The sequence below is a fragment of the Pholis gunnellus genome, assembly GCF_910591455.1.
Source record: "Pholis gunnellus genome assembly, chromosome: 23".
Lineage (NCBI taxonomy): Eukaryota > Metazoa > Chordata > Actinopteri > Perciformes > Pholidae > Pholis > Pholis gunnellus.
The window spans coordinates 12,885,744-12,906,888 of record NC_136550.1 but is presented as its reverse complement, the minus strand read 5'-3'; the positions used below and the strand labels follow the sequence as shown (position 1 = coordinate 12,906,888).

Here is a 21,145-nt window from a genome sequence, read left to right as displayed (position 1 = left end):
CATTTTGCACTGACAACTTTGATTCTGTAACCATCGCCACCACACAATGAGACGAGCATAATAACCTCTGACTCAGTGTGAAAAGCAAACTGTGATCCTTGCCCGAATCTAATCCTTCTGACTGCAGACTGATGATATGTACCGATGACTCAATAAATACATTGCCAAATTCGATAAACGAAGAAAAGCAAATAAAAAGCACTCACTGGTATTCTTACGCTACCTCCTCAGTTGTTGGGGTTAATCAAAGTCACCATGCAAATTAAAGAACATACACACAGACACAAACTTTGTTGCAGAACATCAGGTTTTCTCCATCTTTGTCACTGTGGCTGGCAGCACTTACCTGTGGGCTCGTTGCTCAATTGTCAGGGCTTATGAAATAAATAACAGAGCGCTATCATGCTGTCAGCATGGGGCACAAAAACATTGGCTTGCTCTGAAAAACAAGCGTGCACCAGGTGGTGCCGTCTCTCAATGGATAAGCAATTAGGCTTTCTGGGGGCCAAAACTACAGTTTGTCCCACATAGAAAACAAGCAACACCTGTGTGTGCAGCCGAGTGGAGCCGAGGATGGGCGCCACATAATAGGAAATAGGAACATCCAACAGGGGTGTGTCAAGTTGCCCTTTTCTGCATTATTGGTGATGGTTGACAGGAGAATGATAGTGGTAGGCAAGCGACAGGACGGCAGGATGAGAAATCCAGATAATTGTGTAAGTGAAAGATGAATTAAATGTGTGACAGAAAAAGGACAATCAAAGTGACAGAACTTATGGAAAGAAGATAAATACGACTTAGATCATGTATTTAAAAAAACGGGTGGGGGGAGACATACAAATGAAAGATGGCGATGAGAAAAAGAAAAAGACGCTTAATGGAATAATAAGTTCAACACATTCAAAATATGGAAGAGTGACATGGGTAATGAGAGAGGTGTCACTCATCATGAGGTCAGGAGAAAGCAGAAAAGGGCTACTGCACAGAATCAAGATGAGACAAATACACTTTAGTCAGAAAAATGGATAGAACCACTTACTGAGGTTACAGTCTATCCTGATACAATCTGGCGGGAGAAAGAGCGGAAATGGTGAGATCAAATAAAAAAAATTAAAAAAAAGAGCAAGAAAGAGACAGAAAGAGGATAAAAGAGAGAAAAAAAAGACATTTTACATCCTTCAAGGTACATTCTGCAGACAACCAAGCATTGCTCTGGGGCCACCATCCGGGGACAGGCTCCGAGTCAGGATCACCCTTTTCATCCATCAATCCCATCACCCATCCCTCCTTCCACCCGATACCCCCGAAGCACAGCAGAAGGCAAGACTCATCGTACACCATGAGGTCATACAGTAGGAGAGCATGAGGCAATGTCAAACATATTGATGACACTTCAAAATAAACTATGCAAAGTGCTCCGTTGTCGGTGTCATAAACACTTTATGTGATTACAGAATTCATAAAGTTTTATATGCGAGTGCAGTTCTAAAATACGGATCAAAGATTTAACATTCCATCTGGCAAAACTGTGACACTTATATCACCTTTTTTTTAATGTTTTATGTCAAAAGTCTGTTGTTTTCCTAAATATAAAACATGCAATACGTCACACATCATAAATATATGATTAACCTCATTAAACAAGTCGGATAGAGCCTAATCATTTCAGCTGCACAGAATGTGATGGCCTAAATAACTTTCTTGACTAGGGCTGCAAATAAACTCTTTTTTTGCTGCATCTGCTGTGCGCTCACTGGAGCGGACGCAGGGTCTTGCACCTTTAAAGTTAGCCCCCGTTTCCCAGCAATTTGAGATTCACTTGCCTTCTGCAGCACTTTGGGCACGAGAAACCCAACAGTGTAAATGACAAGAAAGGGTGATCTGCACATCCCAGCCACCTCACGCCTGGTGCACACACACTGCAAGAAATAAGACGCTACGCTGCACTATCTGTTACAAGTGGTGCGTCAAAAACACATCATTTTACATCAAGATGTGTTGTCAGGCGGCGGAGCGTTGGATAAAAAGCTTTGCCCTTCAACTGGAAGACGGTGGTTGAAGTGTCAGTAAACAGCATCTCTGGTAAAAAGCAATAAACTGAATCCTGCTCTGTAGCTGACCCGGACTTTTTAGGAAACAGAGACTTCCTTTACTGGGATCATGAAGCATCAAATTATTATTCCGCTCTGAATATCTTATCTTGATATGAATTCATTGCTGTTGCTGTAAAGTGTGTGTGCATGCGGCAGCGTGGTTGGGTTGTGTTCTCGAGCTGTCAACCGCTACAGAATAGTGGACACAAACAGCCAGGGACCAGCGTCACGCTGCAGAGAGGTGGGGTAATGTAGTTAATAAGGGCCACTTCTGTTGGTGAGCAGCAGTGTTTTCTGAATAGGAGCCGCAGTTGTGCAATCGTTTTTGAAAAATGTAGAGGTTGTCCCTACCGGATGTGAATCGATAAGAAATAAATAAAATGTCGGCCGGTTGTCATTTGGGAACGTTAGTGTGATAGACTTACAGGTTATCGCCATTATCTATGACTAATAAATATCTTTAGGGTTAATTATGTCCAATTATAGCCTCTCCTAGTGATTAATCAGCAGGAATTTAATTATCAATCCAATCGGTCATTATTGTGACCGATGGGATTAAATGGGCAAGGATTAACGTCTTAACAGATACTGAGGTTTCCCTGCGGGTGTGATATACTTTAGCTGTTAATTAATCCCCTTGCAAAGGAGCTGAGAAAATCCTGAGCAGCGCCTTAGCGTCGCTCAAATTCTTTCAGGTGACATCATAGCCCAGTTGAAGCCACAGGAGTGGGACAATGTGGGTCCCAGCTCTCTGTGGGGAAAACGTGGATACAGTATACAGTATAGATGATTTGGATCAGCTGCAAATGTGTGGTTGGGGGCCTGCTGGCAGTTCAAGCTGTGGGCGGCAAGGACAAATGTGTGTGTGCAACTTCAGGCAACTACAGCTGTGAGGCGGTCTCTCTGACTGTTTGATCCAAGGGCCGCAGACATAAAGGCCGTTGAAGGGATGAAAAGTTCCATCTTCTGAGTCTTGGCCAGGTTGGGTGTTGATGAGCGACAGGAAATGAGAGCGAGAGAGAGATAGAAAGAGCGAGAGAGAAAGAAAAGCGAGAGAGAAAGAAAGCAGAAAAAGAGAGAGGAGCGACCACCTCCGCCCCCCCCTTCCTGTCTCTATGGTGGCTTAAACTCTCATATTCCAAGGTGCAACTCTGTCATGCTCCTCCTGGTTCACCGCTGAGAGTCCGAACAGACTTAAGGTATCCTTAAGCTGGAAGGTCATACCCATCTTCCCCAGAGCACTTATATTTTGTTGCAATGAAATTTGAATGAGTCAAAAGGTCTGCATTCCTGCAGCCTGTTGTTAGTTGGGGTGCATTTGCCCTTTCTTTGAAATTATCCATCTTACAAACCCTACTCTACAATTTCACTGACCTTGTCCCAACAAGATTGCGTCCCGGACCTCTTTACACCCCCTTCTTCTCTGAACTCTCTGTAATTACTTATCATGAGGGTTCATATCTCCTCTTAGCACCCCTGGACAGAAGTAGAGCCAACCAGCCCTTCAGCTAACTCCACCAAAACTGGAATAGAGTAGAACCACGAGGAGGAGCGACATATGAGCGAGGCCACCTCTAAGCTTCTGGAGACAGGCTAGTTAGTGGGGTAAGGCTCAGGATCAGGCCGGGGACACTGTTAGAGATGGAGCTTTTAAACAGGAGGAGTTGCTATGAGGCTTCACAGGGAACAAAGGGAAGTGGGTGAAAAGCAGAGGGGATGGGATGTGACCAGGGGTCGAATAGTATGTCCTCAGTAGGCACAATGGGGAGGGCTAACTTTACATTTGGACTTTTAGTCTTATTTTCCTGCAGCAAGCAGTTAATGGAGGAGGAGAAGTTCCTGTATTTGTACCTGAGCAAATAAATAGCAACAATAAATATACTGCTGGCATTTCTCATTTAAACCAAAGGGCAGTGATGGGCATAAGCTAGCTTATTAGCTTACTGCACAGCCAACCAGAGCTATTACATGAAATGAAGCGTGCTCTTTCATATAAAACAAATCTGAAGTAACTGAGGGACAAATTTAGAAGCTTTTCCCCACACAAATATCTGTCAATAGAAAAAAAAACAATGGTGTGACACTGAAAATGTCAAACCATCGTTCTAAGTTCAGCAGGATACGATGCTGAAATACAGAGCGAAGATGAGGAGACAGGGGATGGTAAGGGAAAGGTTAGCAGGGACAGCCAGGATGAATCACGGGGGCCTACCGAGGTTCACGGTGAGCTTGACGCGGCCTCCGTCCAGCTCCAGTCGCAGGGTGTCCGCCGACTCCTTGGAGGTGGTGGCCATGAGCAGGCCGTACGCCCGCTGGGACATGAAGCGCAGAGCCACGTCCTCTGCCTCCGTGTGCATGGTGACCGGCATGATGATCTTCAGGTACATGCTGCCGTCATAACTCAGCACCGTCGCCTCTGGATGGGGGAGAGGCAGAGGACAGAGGAGGGACTGTTACACAGGAGAGCTAAATACCCTGTAAATGCTTCTGGGATATGAGCACAGAGGTCGATTGGATAGGACAGTCCAGTATCGATGGTCAAGTTCAAACAATTGTCAAAGTGTCGATCAATCTTGTGTTCAAAACACATTTAATTGTGTTTGGGAAAATCCTACCATATTGTGTACTTAAATTCCAGTTTGAAAACAAAGTGATCAAAAGATCATTCATCGCTACATCTACCTGGTTTTAGAAGGTCGGATGGCAGCGTGTACACTGCAGCCCTTTGTCTCCCTTTGTGTTTTTGCAATTGCATCTTCATGTGTGCAGAATATGCCCTGGTTATTTAATGACAAATATACCACCCAAAGCACCAACATCACAGACAGAAAACCATGCCCACCAAACATTCATATTGAATCCACGAGCAGACTCTCCTCCAGCTCAGAGAAAATGTAAAAAACAAAAGACATCCTTATTCACACGAGGCACTGCCCGTGGTTACTCTCTCTAGAATCAGCCATGCCTTAAATAGACTACTGTGTCGAGTGACAGTTCCCGGAGTACTGCTCTTATTTTGCAGTGTGGGTTGAAATGCGTCATCATAGGCTATCGTGAGTCACTGTCACGATGTAAACGAAACGCTTAGGTGTTAGAAAATGATGGCAGTGAAATAATCAGAAAAGTCCCTGCTTTGGGTGGACACACTGGTAACAAGCAGTGATATTTCAAAAGTGAACAACATAAATTTGCTCACACCGGACCAACACACGTCTTACATTCCTGAATTACATAAAACTGGTGCCCCAAAAAATATGAATTATCACCCTAACACCAGCTCAAAACACCATCATAGCTTTTAATGTGATTTGGCTTGGCATCCTGTAATTCTTCCTCTAGTTATTATAATTGATTGTCCTTTCACTCTGTTAATCTATGCACTCAGTCTGTTGACGTGGAGTAATATGCAGCTGGTTATTAGAAAACTTCCCCTGACATCCCTGCAGTAACACAAAGATCCACCAGATGGCAAAAGAGCATCACTGAAAGCACACCTGCCATGTGAGGAAAATAAATAAATATCACCCTTCAAAATAAAGACATTTCATCCTCTACCTCCACTGTCCTGATTTGAATCCAATCTCTCCTTCCCTCATTACCTCCCTTGTACCTCAAAATCCCATACTGTCATGGCTCACTCACCCCCACGGACGTGCAAAGGCAGACCGCGGAGCGAGGCGCCTGCAGCTAATTGGAATGAATCAGACGTACGTGGTGCTATTTGAATAGCTCACCTCCCCTCGCTGTGGCTTAGGCGCCACCTGGGTTTGCGTGACTGACACAGATGGCGGCGGTAGGCCTGGCTGCTCTGTCACACTGTTGCCAGCCTCTGAGTGCTTCAGCCCCCCCCCCCCCCACCCCTCCCAGCCAGCGGGCGCCCAAAAGCCACCCAGCCTCGGGTGGCATTTGGTTTAGACATGTCTCCCTGTGGAGTTCTTACTCTCACCATGCAGCAGCTGCTTGGTTGTGTGAAAAACAAGGCAGCACATTGTTTAAATGCTCATTCTACACTTGTTTTCTCTCGCTTCTGCTTTATTGGATGCGTTTACAACATGCACTGTAAACATTGTAACATTATCAATTTGCATGGCATTGTTTCACGTTCATGTTCTATCTGATGGCTTGATTATGAGAAGTTCATCTTTGCTGAAAGGTTGCCGTCTTGTTTTGGATCTGTAAGCCAGCAAATTGGTAAACATTTCTTTTTTAATTTACAGGAATTAAAATTCATGTTTTTTTTAGAATGTATGATGAGTTCTAGACCAACAACGTATTGGTCTCTTCACCCATAAAGACACCCAGCCCCTTCAACATCCCCCTCCTTACCTATCTCACAGTTGGCTCCCAGGTATCCGGTGCCGATGCAGTCGCATATGTAGCGGTTCCAGCCCTCTTTGCATAGACCTGCGTTGCCACAGGGGGCGCTGCTGCACCTCTTCTGCAGCTCGCGGGTGCAGAAGCTGCTGACGCCGAACGCGCTCTGGATCTCAGCCAGGCGGCGGACATCGCGGCTCTTGCCGTCGATGAAGAGGTCGCGGACGCAGCCCACGTAGCCGTAGTTGAGCAGCGCCGTCCAAACCTCCGGCGGCATGATGAGGTCCGACTTGGACTCGGGCAGCCCGCCCAGGTACATGTCGCTGTCCAGGTCCAGGATTTCACTGCCCTCTGGGGAGCTGAAGGGCATGCTGCGGCTGTTGACGGAGATTGATCCTTGAAGGCAGAAACACAGTTGTCAATTGAGTATTCAAATTGTTGTGATTAAACATGATGAAACATGGGAGAAGGGTGAGGTCTGGATAGGTGGGAGAGTGGGAGGGAGGTCAAGTGGCTGAGTGAGTGGGCATGTGAGTGAGTGTGGGAGGAGCAGTAAGTGGATCATTTAGGGACATAAAGCACAGACAGAGGGACATACAAGAGACAGGGAGAATAGATGACAGTATAGAGAGTGTGTGTGTGTGTGTGTGTGTGTGTGTGTGTGTGTGTGTGTGTGTGTGTGTGTGTGTGTGTGTGTCTAATGTGTCTGTAATAGGCTAAATGGAGGAGAAGGGAAGCAGAATGCAGCAGGGAGTGGGTGAGACAAAAGGCCCTCTATCTTTCTGTGATTAACGACTCCGTCTTAATTTTCTATTAAAAGCCAATTACAGCAGGAGCAGCGGTGAGATCACATGCAGGCTCGCGCGCACACGCACACGCACACACTCATTCACACCCTTCCTCATTATAAGACGCCATTAGGGGGAGATATAATGTCCTAGGTGCTTGCCCACCTACAGATCATTCATCAGACACCAGACACTCAAGCACGCAGATGTCCCTGTTTGTGCCCACCTGCTGGCAGAGACATCAGAACACAAGTCTCTCTTCAGGTAAATAAGCTCACATCAACTAATACCACTACATATATTATTCATTCTACGCCTAACCATTTCTTAGCGTTTGTTTTAGCATGCGTGGATTAGTTTGGAGAGCTGTTAGACCGTTTTGCACTCTTTTTTTGTGGAAAATGAGTCGTCCTAATCCAATGAACTCTTCCAATCTGCTGCCTGAAGAACACAATACTAAGAAAATAGATATAGGTTGAGTACAAGTTTAGTCCAAGTGCACATATGTTTTGTAAGGAGCATGTTTTGCATGGAGCTAGCAACAGATTACACATTGGTGTACTGTACATATGAGAAAATAACACTTAGGATGTTTGATGATACCACTCAATACCACAGTTTGCACAGTCAAAATAGCACTTTTGTCTTGATGGTGTAAGTATCAACTCTGCTAAAGCCAACAGATCTTTATGATTTTCTGACGTGCTGCTACTTCAGTCACATTCTGGATCAGCTAGCAGAGTTTAAACAAGTTTAATGCACCGCTCACCTTTCCTCCCTTCCCTCTGGAAATCCACATGGCACCATTCCCCGTCATTGACCTTCTTGTTGCTGGCCTTCAGCTTTGTTTTTCCAGAGCCCATATCGATCAGCAGGTACAAGTACCCCTCCAGCAGCTCCATGGCAAAGTAATCTGTCTTCAGCTCCCTACCGGGCTTCTGCTCTTTGGGACCCTGAGGACGGCCGTGGCTGAACAGCAGGAGCCCACTGGGCTCCGTAGTGCGGAAGTCGAAGGAGATAGATCCCGTCTTCTTGGTGTTCCACTTGGGCAGGGAGATGTAGGACTCGGGGGTCTCAAAGGTGACAGGGTCCAGGGCTGCCACGTCCTCACAGCGGAACACCAAGTCGCCATTCAGGGTGATCTTGGGGTCGCGCTCGATGGCCAGACGAGACAGCTCCAGCTTGAAGTCGTTGTTCTTGTACACCACCTGGAGATCAGAGGGGAGAGTGATGGGTTATAATCCTGTATGAAATAGTGGTGCTGACGTGTGATTGGGGATTCATTCATTGCATCTAGAACTGGATAAATATTGTAAAATGGACTTTCTTTTCGACTAAAATGCAGCTGCAGCAGAGAAGAACATTGCACCCATAATGGTGAGACACTGCAGATGCATCCTAATTGCCCAAATTCATTTCAAGTGTCAGTTATAATGGCTGCTGGGAAATTGTGTCCGCATGGGGAAATGATGAATCAAGACATGAATGAAAAGCATGACTTTCTGTTGATCAGTACTGTAGTGAGAAACCAACATTGGTACAGAAGCTGATTTTCTACCTTACGACGAACGCTCCCCTCAACAAGACATTTAGTTAACACACGAGTGCTCAGTGTGTCAATGCTCACACTTTGAACATTTTTAAACACTGAGCCCAAGGCTTCCATTGACTTCAATGACGTCTGGGTTGTGTGGGTGCACAACATGCTCAGTGCATCATCACCACTGTATAAACTCTTGGTCAAATCCACAACGCGTATAAACTGATGGTTGTTGAGCAAAAGCTACAGCTCAGAAATGTCAGCACACCGGAAAATGAATTGAAAAAAACCCCTCAAAAGGCTCGAGGGGAAAGTCAGACGCAGGGAGAAGTGAATGTTGCTTACGGCCCTAATGTAAATGTCTCCGACAGCCTTTGATGAAATACTGCTCTATTGTTTCAGCTCAAAGTGTGTGCCTGTGCCTCACTATGTGCATTCATAATGGATTAAGTGCTAAAGGCAAAGTAAATTATCCTTGTCTTTGTCTCAGTTCTCCTTTTATTTGTTGAACACTCTGTAGACAGCGTTTTGAGAGGCCGTCCTCAAGGTACTAGTGTGAAGCAGCTGAGGCCTTTGCATTTGTTGGTGTGCGTGTGTGTGTGTGTGTGTGTGTGTGTGTGTGTGTGCGCATTCTCTCCTGATTTTAGGGCTCTTCACGCTTCCTCACACACCCACACATACTCCCTGACAGGTAATAGGTATGTAGAGAGTTTATTTTGTCCCTGTCTTTGTTCTCTGGTGCAGCTACGAGGTTAAGGAGTCTCAGGTTCGATCTGCAGCAGATGTTTACTATTGCAATGTCACAGAGCAAAGACACGCAAAAGCTACCGGCTCATTGTGTTGTACCTGAACCTCCTTTAGTGCCACCGTGTTTTTCCCTGTGTTCACTTGTGATAACAGTGAACAAGAAGTGCCCACTTCTTTTTTGTCAGGGTTACATTTTAAGGCTTAAATTAGGAATAATTTAGATGTTAGAATACTGATTATTTCCTCCACCTTGCTAGAATACATTGATGCACAGCAGCTGGGTGAGAAGCTAGATTGTACGACATGTCATATACGACGACTTTGAGTCGATTGCCTGCATACATCGCCGCTTGTTTTTCAGACTGACTGCGGTGTGTTTCACGACCATTTACAGCCCATTGGTGTCTAGACGGGAGGTTAGCTAATTGTAGGGTTGCATTCATTCAATCACACATTACAGCAGTGGTCGTTGCAGACACATTTGGCAGAGATCTGTACTCTACTGAGTGCACCTTTCTAGTTATCGGTGTATTAAGTCACCATTTGCCTCTGTTTGCATTGGCCTGTTTCTGTATTCACACCACTGAAAAGCTTGTCTTGTGCAATGCGGTTCACCGTATTGGTTTTTGACTATCTAATTTCACCAGACTGCTGCTGTCATTCCCCTTTCGTCTTTCGCGGCATCTCTTTTTTAAATGCCCTCTAGTCTTACCTATTTTTTTTTTACATGCATGTGCGCTCTCTCTCTCTCTCGTCCTCCCTGGCAAACAGCACACCTATGCACAGGCACAGGATGAACCGCAAGAACGCAGATATGCTGGGTTATTCCTGAATTTAAGCCTCCTTTGGTTATCCCTTTCTTTGGCCACGCTGCCACATGCACTGTACACCTCATAATGTCGTCATTAGCGGAGATTAGTCCTGGTAATTAGCCATGATCACGCGAAAACTGGCAGCTAATACAGTGTGAGCTCTCCTGGTTTAAAGGTGTTAGAGAAAAAAAAAGAGGTGAAAGAGAGAAAAGCGCAGTGGGCTTAACTATTTTGAGATATTTATTTTTGTTAATCCATGCTAATCTGTTTTTACAAAAAAAAAAGAAAATGCAGCCTGGTGTGCTGATTTATACAACGGATCATACAGCATCTGGGGAACAGATGAGGCAGGAAATAAAGCTGGCAACATGCTGCACCAGATGACTCCCAGGCCAGTTAGTATCCGCAATATGGCCCAATACCAGCCCGTGTGTAAGCTAGTGTTGGGAGGCTAAAATGAAGATGAAACAACAACAAGATGAAACAGGAATATTCTTTATCTATTTTACCCTACAAACCGTGGGATTGATGAAAGGTGATGTCAATACGTGCATATACACTTTGGTTCTGATACATTTTTATGTTGTAAATCAATATTCAAATTAACATGACATTTGGTGTGTGTCACCTAAGTAAGATTTCTAATGAAATTGGTTAAAGTCTTCCCTTTTTTAATATTTGGCTCAATGACAGCACTTATGATGGCCAGATTTCCATTACATTTGCTGTGGTGTTCTTTCTTCCTAGAGGATTAATCTTCATGTCAGCTGTGACCTCTCCTTAGCACCATCTAGCACTTGTGTAAAATGTATATAAATAAATACCAATATACTATATTTGCAATGATACTTATACGCTGGCCATGATTGGATGTGCCTTACTCCTGCATTACCCTCACTACTTGGTACTAGTCTAAAAGGTCAACTATGAACAAAAGACAGCTAAATGTAGCAGACACATTGCTGATTAGGGACTAGGGCCTGCCATACTTACATGAACTCATAGCAATAGCTGCATTTGACATCCCAAAAAGTCTTTCATCATCCTAATCAACACCAGACAAAGCATTTCGCTGACATCTGGTCTCTTAGTCATGAATGTGCTCAAACTGGAGATGGGACATCACGAACACAATGACAGATTTGCATGCCAGCATGAAGCATGTCATTGACGTCAAGACTTCTGATGTCAGAGGGATTTTGTGCAATCCATCATGTCACAAATCAAAGCCAAAATGAAGGCAGGCTGCCAGAATTAGCTTCCCGCAACGTCGGCTTTGATTGGCTGTTGTTCGTATGTGATCTTCAGCTGGAGCAGAATTAGTCGTACATGGCAATCGTGTTTGTTATCACTGGGCAATTGTTCTTACACTGCCAGCTTTGTTCTTAGGTTTGATCCAAGCAGCATGTGTGCCAGGATCCAGCTTGTTGTTTAGCATCTTTAATTCAACAAGGACAGGACATGAATAACGCTTTGTGTATTGACCCGCACCGTTGTAACGCCTTTCTCTTTAAGCACCCCTCCCGGAAAAGCCTATTCTGCTCTGTTTGGATGTGAGAAAACAAAAAAAGAATGGTGCACCTTTGCAAATGTAGTTCTTAAGCCGTGGGTAAGGTACTTGGGATACTAAGAGTATATTCTAAGAGCCTGTATGTCACATAGTAAGGAGAGTAAAATCTGAAAGGCTTGTTGAATCACACGTTTTCTGACCTCAGCAGCTCACACCAAACGGACCGGGCTGTCTTATTTCACAGTTTGTGGGTTGGTAGACACTATAGATACCCAAATGGGTGAGCGCGAGCACGGTGAGTGTTTCATGATAAGTCATCCTCTCTCTAGCAAAAGAAGACAAATGTAAAAGGAGAGGAGTAGCCAGGGGCAACAACGAACAAACAGCAGAACGCCAAAGAAGGTGAAAAAAATAATACAAGGGAGAGGTGTTCAGCAGTAAGGAAGGAAGGATAGAAGAAGAAGGCAGTGAATAATGACAAATGAGAGGGAAATGAGTGTACCAGAGGGACGGAGCGACGCATGGGAGCATCAAAGTGTGTGAGGCGTAAAGGGCCGCACTCTGAACGATGGATCAAATAAACTGTGTCTTTGGGCTCAGCTGGGGGCAGACTCTGTATTAATGCATGTGCTGACTCAGCATCTAGACCATATGCCTTTCTTTCATATCGTCAAATCCTTCAGGGTTTCTGGCTTCATACAGACATTTGCAATATGTGCTGCTACGTATTGGGAGGGCAGATATGAACAGCTCATCTGACGCTGCAGAGAAGCTCGCCGGCTCGGTCCACTAGTTAAAAGAAACACAGTCAAAGGCCTTTAAAAGAACTTGAAGCAGAGTTAATAACAGTGTTGTTCCCTCTTTTAAAGTGATGATCACTTCTCCTCTGATTCACTGACTTGGCTAGCAGAGCTGCTGGGTGTGTTGGATTAACTATGGCGATCCTTCTGAAATCAGAATGTGTGTGGCCTCGACATGGACTGTGACTGGGCCAAAGCCTTCCCCAGGGGTTACTCCATTGATTTGTTTTTGTCATTGAGAAACTCCGCAAATCTAACAACCTGCAGGTCAGCAGACCAGAAAGAACCATTTGTTCCCTGTTGTACTTGGGGTTGTGAATGTCCGATGAGCACACATAACACATTGTTGTAAGCCGTTTGTGTAAGGGTTGCAATTTAACAAATATGTCACATATTTATTGTCTTTAGTGACATTTATTGACAGTTTGTGATGTAATTACAGCATGACTATACATTGCGTTGATAAAGAAACAACTAGAAAAGGGCAAAGGGCAGAATTCATTGCACCACCCTTCCAGCTACAAAGTCTCAAACGAATGTGTACGTGTTGTAGGTGGGGGGTTAGTGGGGGGCGATGGATGACTCCTGAAGATGATATCGCACCACAAAGGTGAGACTGGGTGGAAGCTGCAGACAGAGAGAGAAAGCATCAATATGAAGTTGGGAGGGAGGGAGGGAGAGAGAGTGTGAGTGTGTGTGTGTGTGTGTGTGTGTGTGTGTGTGTGTGTGTGTCAGGGCAAGGAGGAGGGCCAGAGCATTCATCCAGTGCACGGAATCAGTCGAAGAAATCAATTTTAATTTGGCCGTCAGGATGGCAAAGCTGGCGTGCCAACACCGCTACCATGGACTTAATTACACAAAAGTGCCCCAGAGAAAAGGAGGATGAGAGCTGGAGAGAAGTGATGAGAGAGGTGGGAAGATAGAGGAGAGAGAGACCGTGTGATAGAGGGAGGAGTGTGAAACGGGCGATAGCAAGGTCACTGTCTTGGAGAAAGATGGAGAGGCGGAGGTTGGGGTGGAGAGACAGATGGTGGCACAGAGAAGAAGAGGGGAATCTGTGGAAACAGGACCGAGGGGCTGAGGAGCAATCTGATTTCACACTCCGCCACTCTGACCGGGAGCCTAGAAAACACACACATACACCCTACGGTGTATGATCATAGCATGTGGGTGACTTTGAACACACACATATGTGCACACGCACACAGCAAATAAAAACTTCATAGGGCTTCAGTGCCTCTTTTGGTGCCTTTCTACTCTTCTTCTGCTGTGCTCTTCCTTTGGATTTCTGCTGCCTGGAGGGTACTGGCCAAGCGTATCAAAGGCGTTTGACCACGGTGGCGGCATGAAAGCCTTGCCCCAGACCATAACACCACTGATAATCTGAGCTGTGCCACTGAACTAGCACAGGATGAAACACACCGCTGTCTACCCCCCCTCACTTTCCTCTTTATTTCCAGCTCTACTCTACTACTTTACTGGCACTCTCAGTTACCCATGTTGAGGGTTTTCTCAGTGCCTTTCTGTGTAGTTACCTTTCTGGCTCAGTTGAGCTGATATAGTTATTAGAGCTTGACCACAGCTTAAAGAGTTGAGCCCATGAAACACATATAGCAGGAATAACAACCAGTATATCAAATTGTATATCTTTCCGAACCGAACACATCATTCAAAAGAAATTATATATTGAGTCTTTGAGATTTGTTACTTTAAGAGAAGAAGTTGGATACATAGCCTACTCTATATGACTGTTGGCCACCTCGGCTACGCACATCCCGTACTGTACCACCTTACTTCTTGGGGACTCCAAACGTTACTGTCTTTAGGAGGCTGTATAGGCTCAGTTTTAGAGTTGGTGTCACAAAAAACTAGAAAAGCTAATGAATGTATTGGAACCAACCCTGTCATGCTAGCTTGTCATGAAAGTGGCTGAATTATGCTCCAAAGTTAGGCTGAATTATGGCAAAGGGAATAACTGGCATGGGCATATTCACAAGGGGGCCCTTGACCTCTCACCTCAAAACATCTGAATGAAAATGAGTTGTATAGGTACACAAGGGTCTTCCCTTTAAAGACATGCCCCCTTAATATTAACCTTAAAAAAGAGAACAACTTCCTCATTCATTCCTCCACTTCCTGCCATTTCTTCCTCTTTTCATCTACTCTTGCTTAGCTTTTTATTGGGAGATCTCCCAGTCTTAAATGATCTGTTCTCCAACCATCTGCTCTGTCTCTACTTTTCCAGTACTTGGACATTGCCAATTCCCTACCAGCTCTATTTGTAGCTGTTAACTCTCGCCATAGTCTGTTTTCCCCTGTGCTCTGTCTGTACGTTGACTGTAAATCCAGCCCTGTTCTTGATGAGAGAGGATAGTTAAACGCCTTGGGAAGTTTAAGACCCACTAGGGATCCTTCTGATAGCAACCCAAATAATGAAAATGTAATTCTACAGGCATAATTAAGTTAGAGATAGGGCGATTACTGTGCGATCCATTAAAAGTGATGGCAAAAGTAATTACTTATTCAATCAGCCTGGTTTTATGAGGAAATGCGATGGCACCATGTTGCGTCGCCACTATACAAGTCATTACATTTACAAGGGCATAATACTTTAAGCTGTGATTGGTCCTCTTGACAGCTTGTTAAGCTGTGAATTAAAGCCCTAGTGAAAATAAAAGTCTTTTTTTTGGTCAAACTTGAAGATGAAAAGTTTTTATAAGGCAACTGTCCTCTACATATCCATCACTGACAACTGTGTATGCAGCTATAAATCTGAAACTTTGTGTTTGTGATTCTCTAGCATCCAACTGTGGTGTGTGCAATGCCTGTGGATGTGTTATGTCTGCAGTATGGTTAGGAGGAAAGGAACCAAACACTTGAAAGAGATTTCAGACACCTCCTACTCTCACATATGGGAGTCACTGTATATCTGCACAGACTGCTGATTTAGGTATCAGAGGCAACACACACTTTAGCACAGTAGAACATGTGTGTTCTCAATGCAACTTTGTGATGTTTGTATGATTTATTGTTTTTCATTGGCAATTTGTTTGGAACCAAAAAAAATCGTACCAATAGTTGCAAGACGCCCACTAACTGATGTAAACACAGCTACAAGAGATTACGCACACACAGCTGGCTGGTGGGGTCAAGAAAATGTCCACAGCAAGTAACTCGCTAGCATGAGGTGGATAGATACAGTACAAAGAAGAGAGTATGTACACATGGACTGATTACTCAACGGGCCTACCGAGCACAGGCCCAGGGGCCCGAATTGGCCTTCACCTACAAAATGTCACTCAAAGAGAGACGTGTACACCAGGAAGAGACTCAATATGACCACTAAAGAAACGACTATAACGAGACACAAAAAGCCTACAGAGAGACCACAAAGGGAGGAAAAATAGCTGCAAAGAGAACCAAAGAGACTCACAGCGACTATGAAAATGAGAAAAAAACAATCACACAGAGAGACACAAAGCAAAGACGCGCAAAATGACTGCAAAGAGGAACAGAATGACCTCAAAAAGGAACAAAACAACTACAAAGAGACACAGAGCAACTACAAAGAGACACAGAGCAACTACAAAGAAGCGCAACATGACTTCAAAAAGAAACAAAACAACTACAAAGAGACACAAAACAAAATAAAAAAGGGGAAAACCAACCACAGACAAAAAAATAACTAGAAAAAGATCAAAACAATTTTGTGACACAAAACAACTACAAAGAGATGCAAAATGACCACAAAGAGACCCACAACCCCAAAGAGATGTGTAATGCCTACAAATAGATACAAAACAACAGCAAGAAGAGGCTAAACAAATAGTCAGTATGGTCGTGGGGAATTTTGTTTGTCTGTGCCCAAGAGCCCATAGTCCCATAATACGCCCACGCGTGCACATGGTTGCATGTTTGATCAGCTACATACTGTGTGTATATATATTTACAGTCACAAACTGCACAATCACACAGAGCCACTCACATCTTTAAGGCAGCCCATGAAGTTGTTGCTGACTGGTGATCCGGGCAGGTCCGCGGTGTTGGGGCTCCCTCCAATGTAGAAGAAGTCATCTGAACCCAACATGGTGTAATCCTCCTGGGTGTAACCAGTGGTGGTCAATATACCATCCACTGAGATGGTCACCTGGCATAGGCATGGCCCAAAAGAGACAGGCCGAGAGATAGAGAGAGAGATAGGTAGAAACAAAGAATGCCGAGAGTGGAGAGGAATTAGAAGAAAGAGGAAAAACAAGGAAGAAAGTGGATTAAACACCAACGATAGGTGGGGTTGTCCTCTAAATGGTAGCGCTTGGTTGGTTGCTTTTGGTGCCACTCAGACTGGGGGCTTTCACTCTAGAGTGCAGTTGCTAAGAGAAAACCAATGGATCAGCGCTGTGCTCACTGTGTAATCACTGACTCCTGATCTAATTGAGTAATTGTTAAAGTAACTGCATCCTACTCTGGATTAAGTGCACCTTAAATATATATCAAAATCAATATAGCAACCAGTATAACAGCATGATCCTACAGGTAAGACTATTGTTGAAATATCAAATGGCCTTTCCTTGCGATTAGATATTCTGCAATATTCCTTTGCTGAACCAGTCCTCACTCGAGGTCCTACCAGCAGAAATACAACCCTTTCCTTTATTAAAGCGCCTGAAGCCTGAAGCCTCGTCTTTTGTGCAAGTTTACACATTCTGTAATGTTTGATCGCTAACAGAGCTGAAAGTGCCGGGTGAAATCAAAACCCCCAAAAAATAAAAAAACAAACGGCATAAAGGCTACATTTTATAGGAACCTCCAGGCTTTTCTGTATAATTGAGATTTATTTATTTTTTAGCTCAAATGGTACTTGGTTGTCTGTCAAATGAAGTCTTATCATGCTTGTTTTACTGGAATATGAATATGTTTTACTGTAAATTACAACAGCATGTGTGGGAACTAGTCTTGCACTGATGTATCACAAGACCTTACAAGTTGAGGTGAAGCAACTGCTTGAAATTTAACACTATCCTTGTCAGTTCAAAGAATACCTGAAGAGTGGGTAAAATGAAACATGACATTATGCTCATATAAAATTAGACTGCACCTCTGAGAGTTCCCTCCACTCAGTTCTTCCAGTTGTTGGCTTTTTACATTATACTCATTACAAAGGAGCAAATTGCAGTACTTGATGAAAATGTCCGTCTAATTGTATTATATCATGGCTGTATGTGCTATCAGCCACAGCTATGCCTCTACACAAACATCTAGCCAAATAATGCTGTTTGATTCGGGAGGGATTTTTGCAGTAAGTGACCAATTTATTGTCTAATCATCCTAATAGAGCTGGCCTGGGCGAAAGTGAAGTACTCATGTCTCTGATTTAACATCTGTTATTCTGCATAAATGTGCAGAGCTTAAATAGAGGACTGCAGGGAGCCGTGTACACAACCATCTGTTTTTCATTCCCTTTGCACACTCGGAAGTGATGCTAGCACACACTACCTTCATTTCATTCAACGCCTAACTTATATTTTGGCCATTTACAATAAGACTTTGCATTTAGCAGTACGTAATGTACGCCCGTTGGCTCTACTTTCCTTTAATGTAGTTTTGATGAGCATCATTTTTCTAACAGCAGGCTGTGAGCACAGACACAATATCTTTCTGTTTCAATACAATACACAAAATAATTGATTTCAATCTGCAACAATAGAAACACAAAAACAAAAAAAGCTTTAACTGAATAAGTGCTGTAAACATTCTAAAGCAGAGCTGAAAAGAAACCTTAGCAACTGCACTCAAAAGACCAGTCACCCCAGTTAAGTGCTCATCTGTACTTTTGGATTATTTGTGTACTTCCCTTCTAAACAGGGCAACTCATTTTTATGTCTGCTGTTACTACTTGGAGATAAAGAGCGATCGTATAGGCCAGATGTATCTGGTACGAAGAGTCTGCGGTTGACAGTGCTGGTGTGTTGGGGGTCATCTTTGAAGATCTTGGAAGCGGCTTTCAGCAGGGCAACTTCAGTTATCCTATAGTGACGAGAGGGACCTTACAGGTGGCTGAGGAGGAGAAACGGGGGTGGGGAGGTCGGGGGGTTGTCTCACGACGTGTGCCATTTAGGACGCTTCTACGGACTTTGACCTCTTCTCGAAATAAGGAGGTGGGATGGAGAGTAAAAGGGTAGTTGTAACCTGTATAAGTTCTGAAATTGAAATATTGACACGTCTTATGGCCAGGCTAGAATCTTTGGATGTGGGAGAATAGTTTGTGGAGGGTTATTAATGGTACACCTTCAGGGAAGGATGTGCTCATCAGGGCCATGAGGGACTTACATCGTCTAGCTGCCAGACACCTATGAAGTCCCCAGCTAAAAAGGGGAGATTAGAGATTAGCAATGTTTCTTTCTTTTGCCATCTCCATCATCCCAGCTTCCACCACTTCAATTGTTCATCAAAGCATTCAATACAAAAAATCCCTGGGGCTATTTTATGGAATCCATTGATTATTTCTGTGATCAGAGGTTGGACATAATCAGCAAGAAAACAAAACAGAGAGCAAAGACGAGCATATTAATTGTTAGTCAAAAATGAACAAAAGCTAAACAAATATCCAAGTGTTTGGATATTTGTTTTTTTGAGCTGACTTTGTAAATATTCACGAGAGCCAGCGAGACTTTGCTTGAACCAGAGTGCACACTCAACCCATTCAGTTACATTACAAGCACTTGCATCAGCGGCCAGACGAGAGAAAAGGGTGATGATATCACAGGATGCTGCAGGAAATACCCCGACGCTCCCGGCCTGGAGGCCGTACAGTTTGGAGGAAATGCTTTCCTGTCTGCAAAATACAGACCGATTATTGTATAAATGGAGGGGGAGTAAAATATGAAGGTTCCACCAGAGATACTGGCGATTTGTTCTACATTGTCTTGAATGTTATTTTTTTAGCGCGGAGAAAAACAGCTTGAAAAAATATGTAATTGTGGATATTTTACTTGTCACCAAGACAAGGCACAGCAATGCTAACGGTTGGATCCAGGTCACTCAAAGAAATACCGGCTGTGCCTGCCTTTCCTTGATAATGAATGCATTCAAAGTACTTGTAGTGACAGAACCAAAGCACTCAATAATGTGAAATGGTGGCTTACCCCATTATTTACTATATGAAAACAACCCGTGACTTCTTTTGCTGTGGAAAATGCCTTTAACGGACCTGAGCACATGCAACAATATGGCCTGAACATAATTATTTGTGATTGTGTGATCACAGTTTTCTTCTTGACACATAGCCTGGTGTGATAATCTAAGCATGCCTGATACATACACAAACATAACTAAATCACACATTTGCAGCGTCCTTTCTGCTCTATATTCAGTGAGAAGTTCATTCTACTGGATTTATTGAAAACAATGAAAACAGCAAAACCTCAAATCTAAAAAAGCTGGCACCTAAAGCAGCATACCTCCACTAACAATAGGACTTTCTATGTACGACAACAAACATTACACACAAAGTACACTTGCTGCTTCTATTGGATCCTTTGGTTTTTACCCAGCTGCTCTTCAAATACTCCTTTAGCCCAGTACACACAGAAACCAAACAGAGCTGGCTGATCTGTGCTGAACTGTGTGCCCCAGATATCATAGAAAACACAGACTGGAGCTGTTTACAGCTGAATGTACTTTGAAGGGATTGACTGAGCTCTGAATCCAGATCATGGGGAGCATTGCGTTTTGCCCACTCACATGCCTACATGGTCCTGTGGTGGGGGGGATGGTCTCTGTTATGATTTCAACACCTACCTCTATGCAATCAATCCTTCTCTTTTGTCCGTGTTGCTCTTAAACCACCGACTACATACAGAATATCAAAGCGTCTGTGATGGGGCTTCACATGGTGAACTACAACGCTTCTCCTTGTGGAGTCCCGCTGTGTGATCAGCCGAGTGTGTTACTGCTTCATCGACCGCATCTGGCCCCATGACTGCAGACTGCTGGCAACTAAACGCTCCGCCAAGTAGATCCCCCGTTCACCAAGTCAACGAAGGTCAACATGATTCCAACTGGGATCCCACTGTGTCAATAACACATGAAACCATAGGACTAACCGGATGCAAAGACACTATAATACTGTTCACTGATTATTAAAATGCTATTTTTTTTGTTGTATTAACAGTTTATTGTTGCACTCATAATGTTAAATATACAATAGTAAGTACTTGTTAATGATAACTAAATGGTTTGTAAACCTTTAAGAAACCATTTGTAAAACTTCTATCAAACATTGTGGCCCATGTATTTGTAACACATTGTTAATGGTTAAGAATTGGTTAATATGGTAAATAGGTTTATGTGTGCAAAATTGTGGAAAATTGTGGACTAATATAATGAGAATAAAATCATTATGGTCTCTTTACAGCTACAATGTGATATATAAATTAAAATATGATATCATATTACACAAACTAATAATAAGATGAAGTTATATGATTACTAATGATGAATTAACATGATTATGATATCTTTGTTTGTTAAAGTTAAGTTAAA

General features: G+C 43.6%; 1 protein-coding gene across 5 annotated transcripts in view; it reads right to left on the bottom strand.

Annotated features, from left to right (window-relative positions):
* nrxn2b (neurexin 2b) overlaps positions 1-21,145 on the bottom strand; it is a gene marked incomplete at both ends in the record, with an annotated part of 555,263 nt that overhangs the window by 313,867 nt on the left and 220,251 nt on the right. For all 5 annotated transcript variants that reach the window (XM_079184308.1, XM_079184309.1, XM_079184310.1 and 2 more), the window contains 5 exons: positions 1,040-1,066; positions 4,306-4,509; positions 6,420-6,803; positions 7,965-8,403; positions 16,590-16,751. In XM_079184308.1, coding sequence (XP_079040434.1) covers positions 1,040-1,066; positions 4,306-4,509; positions 6,420-6,803; positions 7,965-8,403; positions 16,590-16,751 — 1,216 coding nt within the window. The remainder of the gene's footprint in view (positions 1-1,039; positions 1,067-4,305; positions 4,510-6,419; positions 6,804-7,964; positions 8,404-16,589; positions 16,752-21,145) is intronic.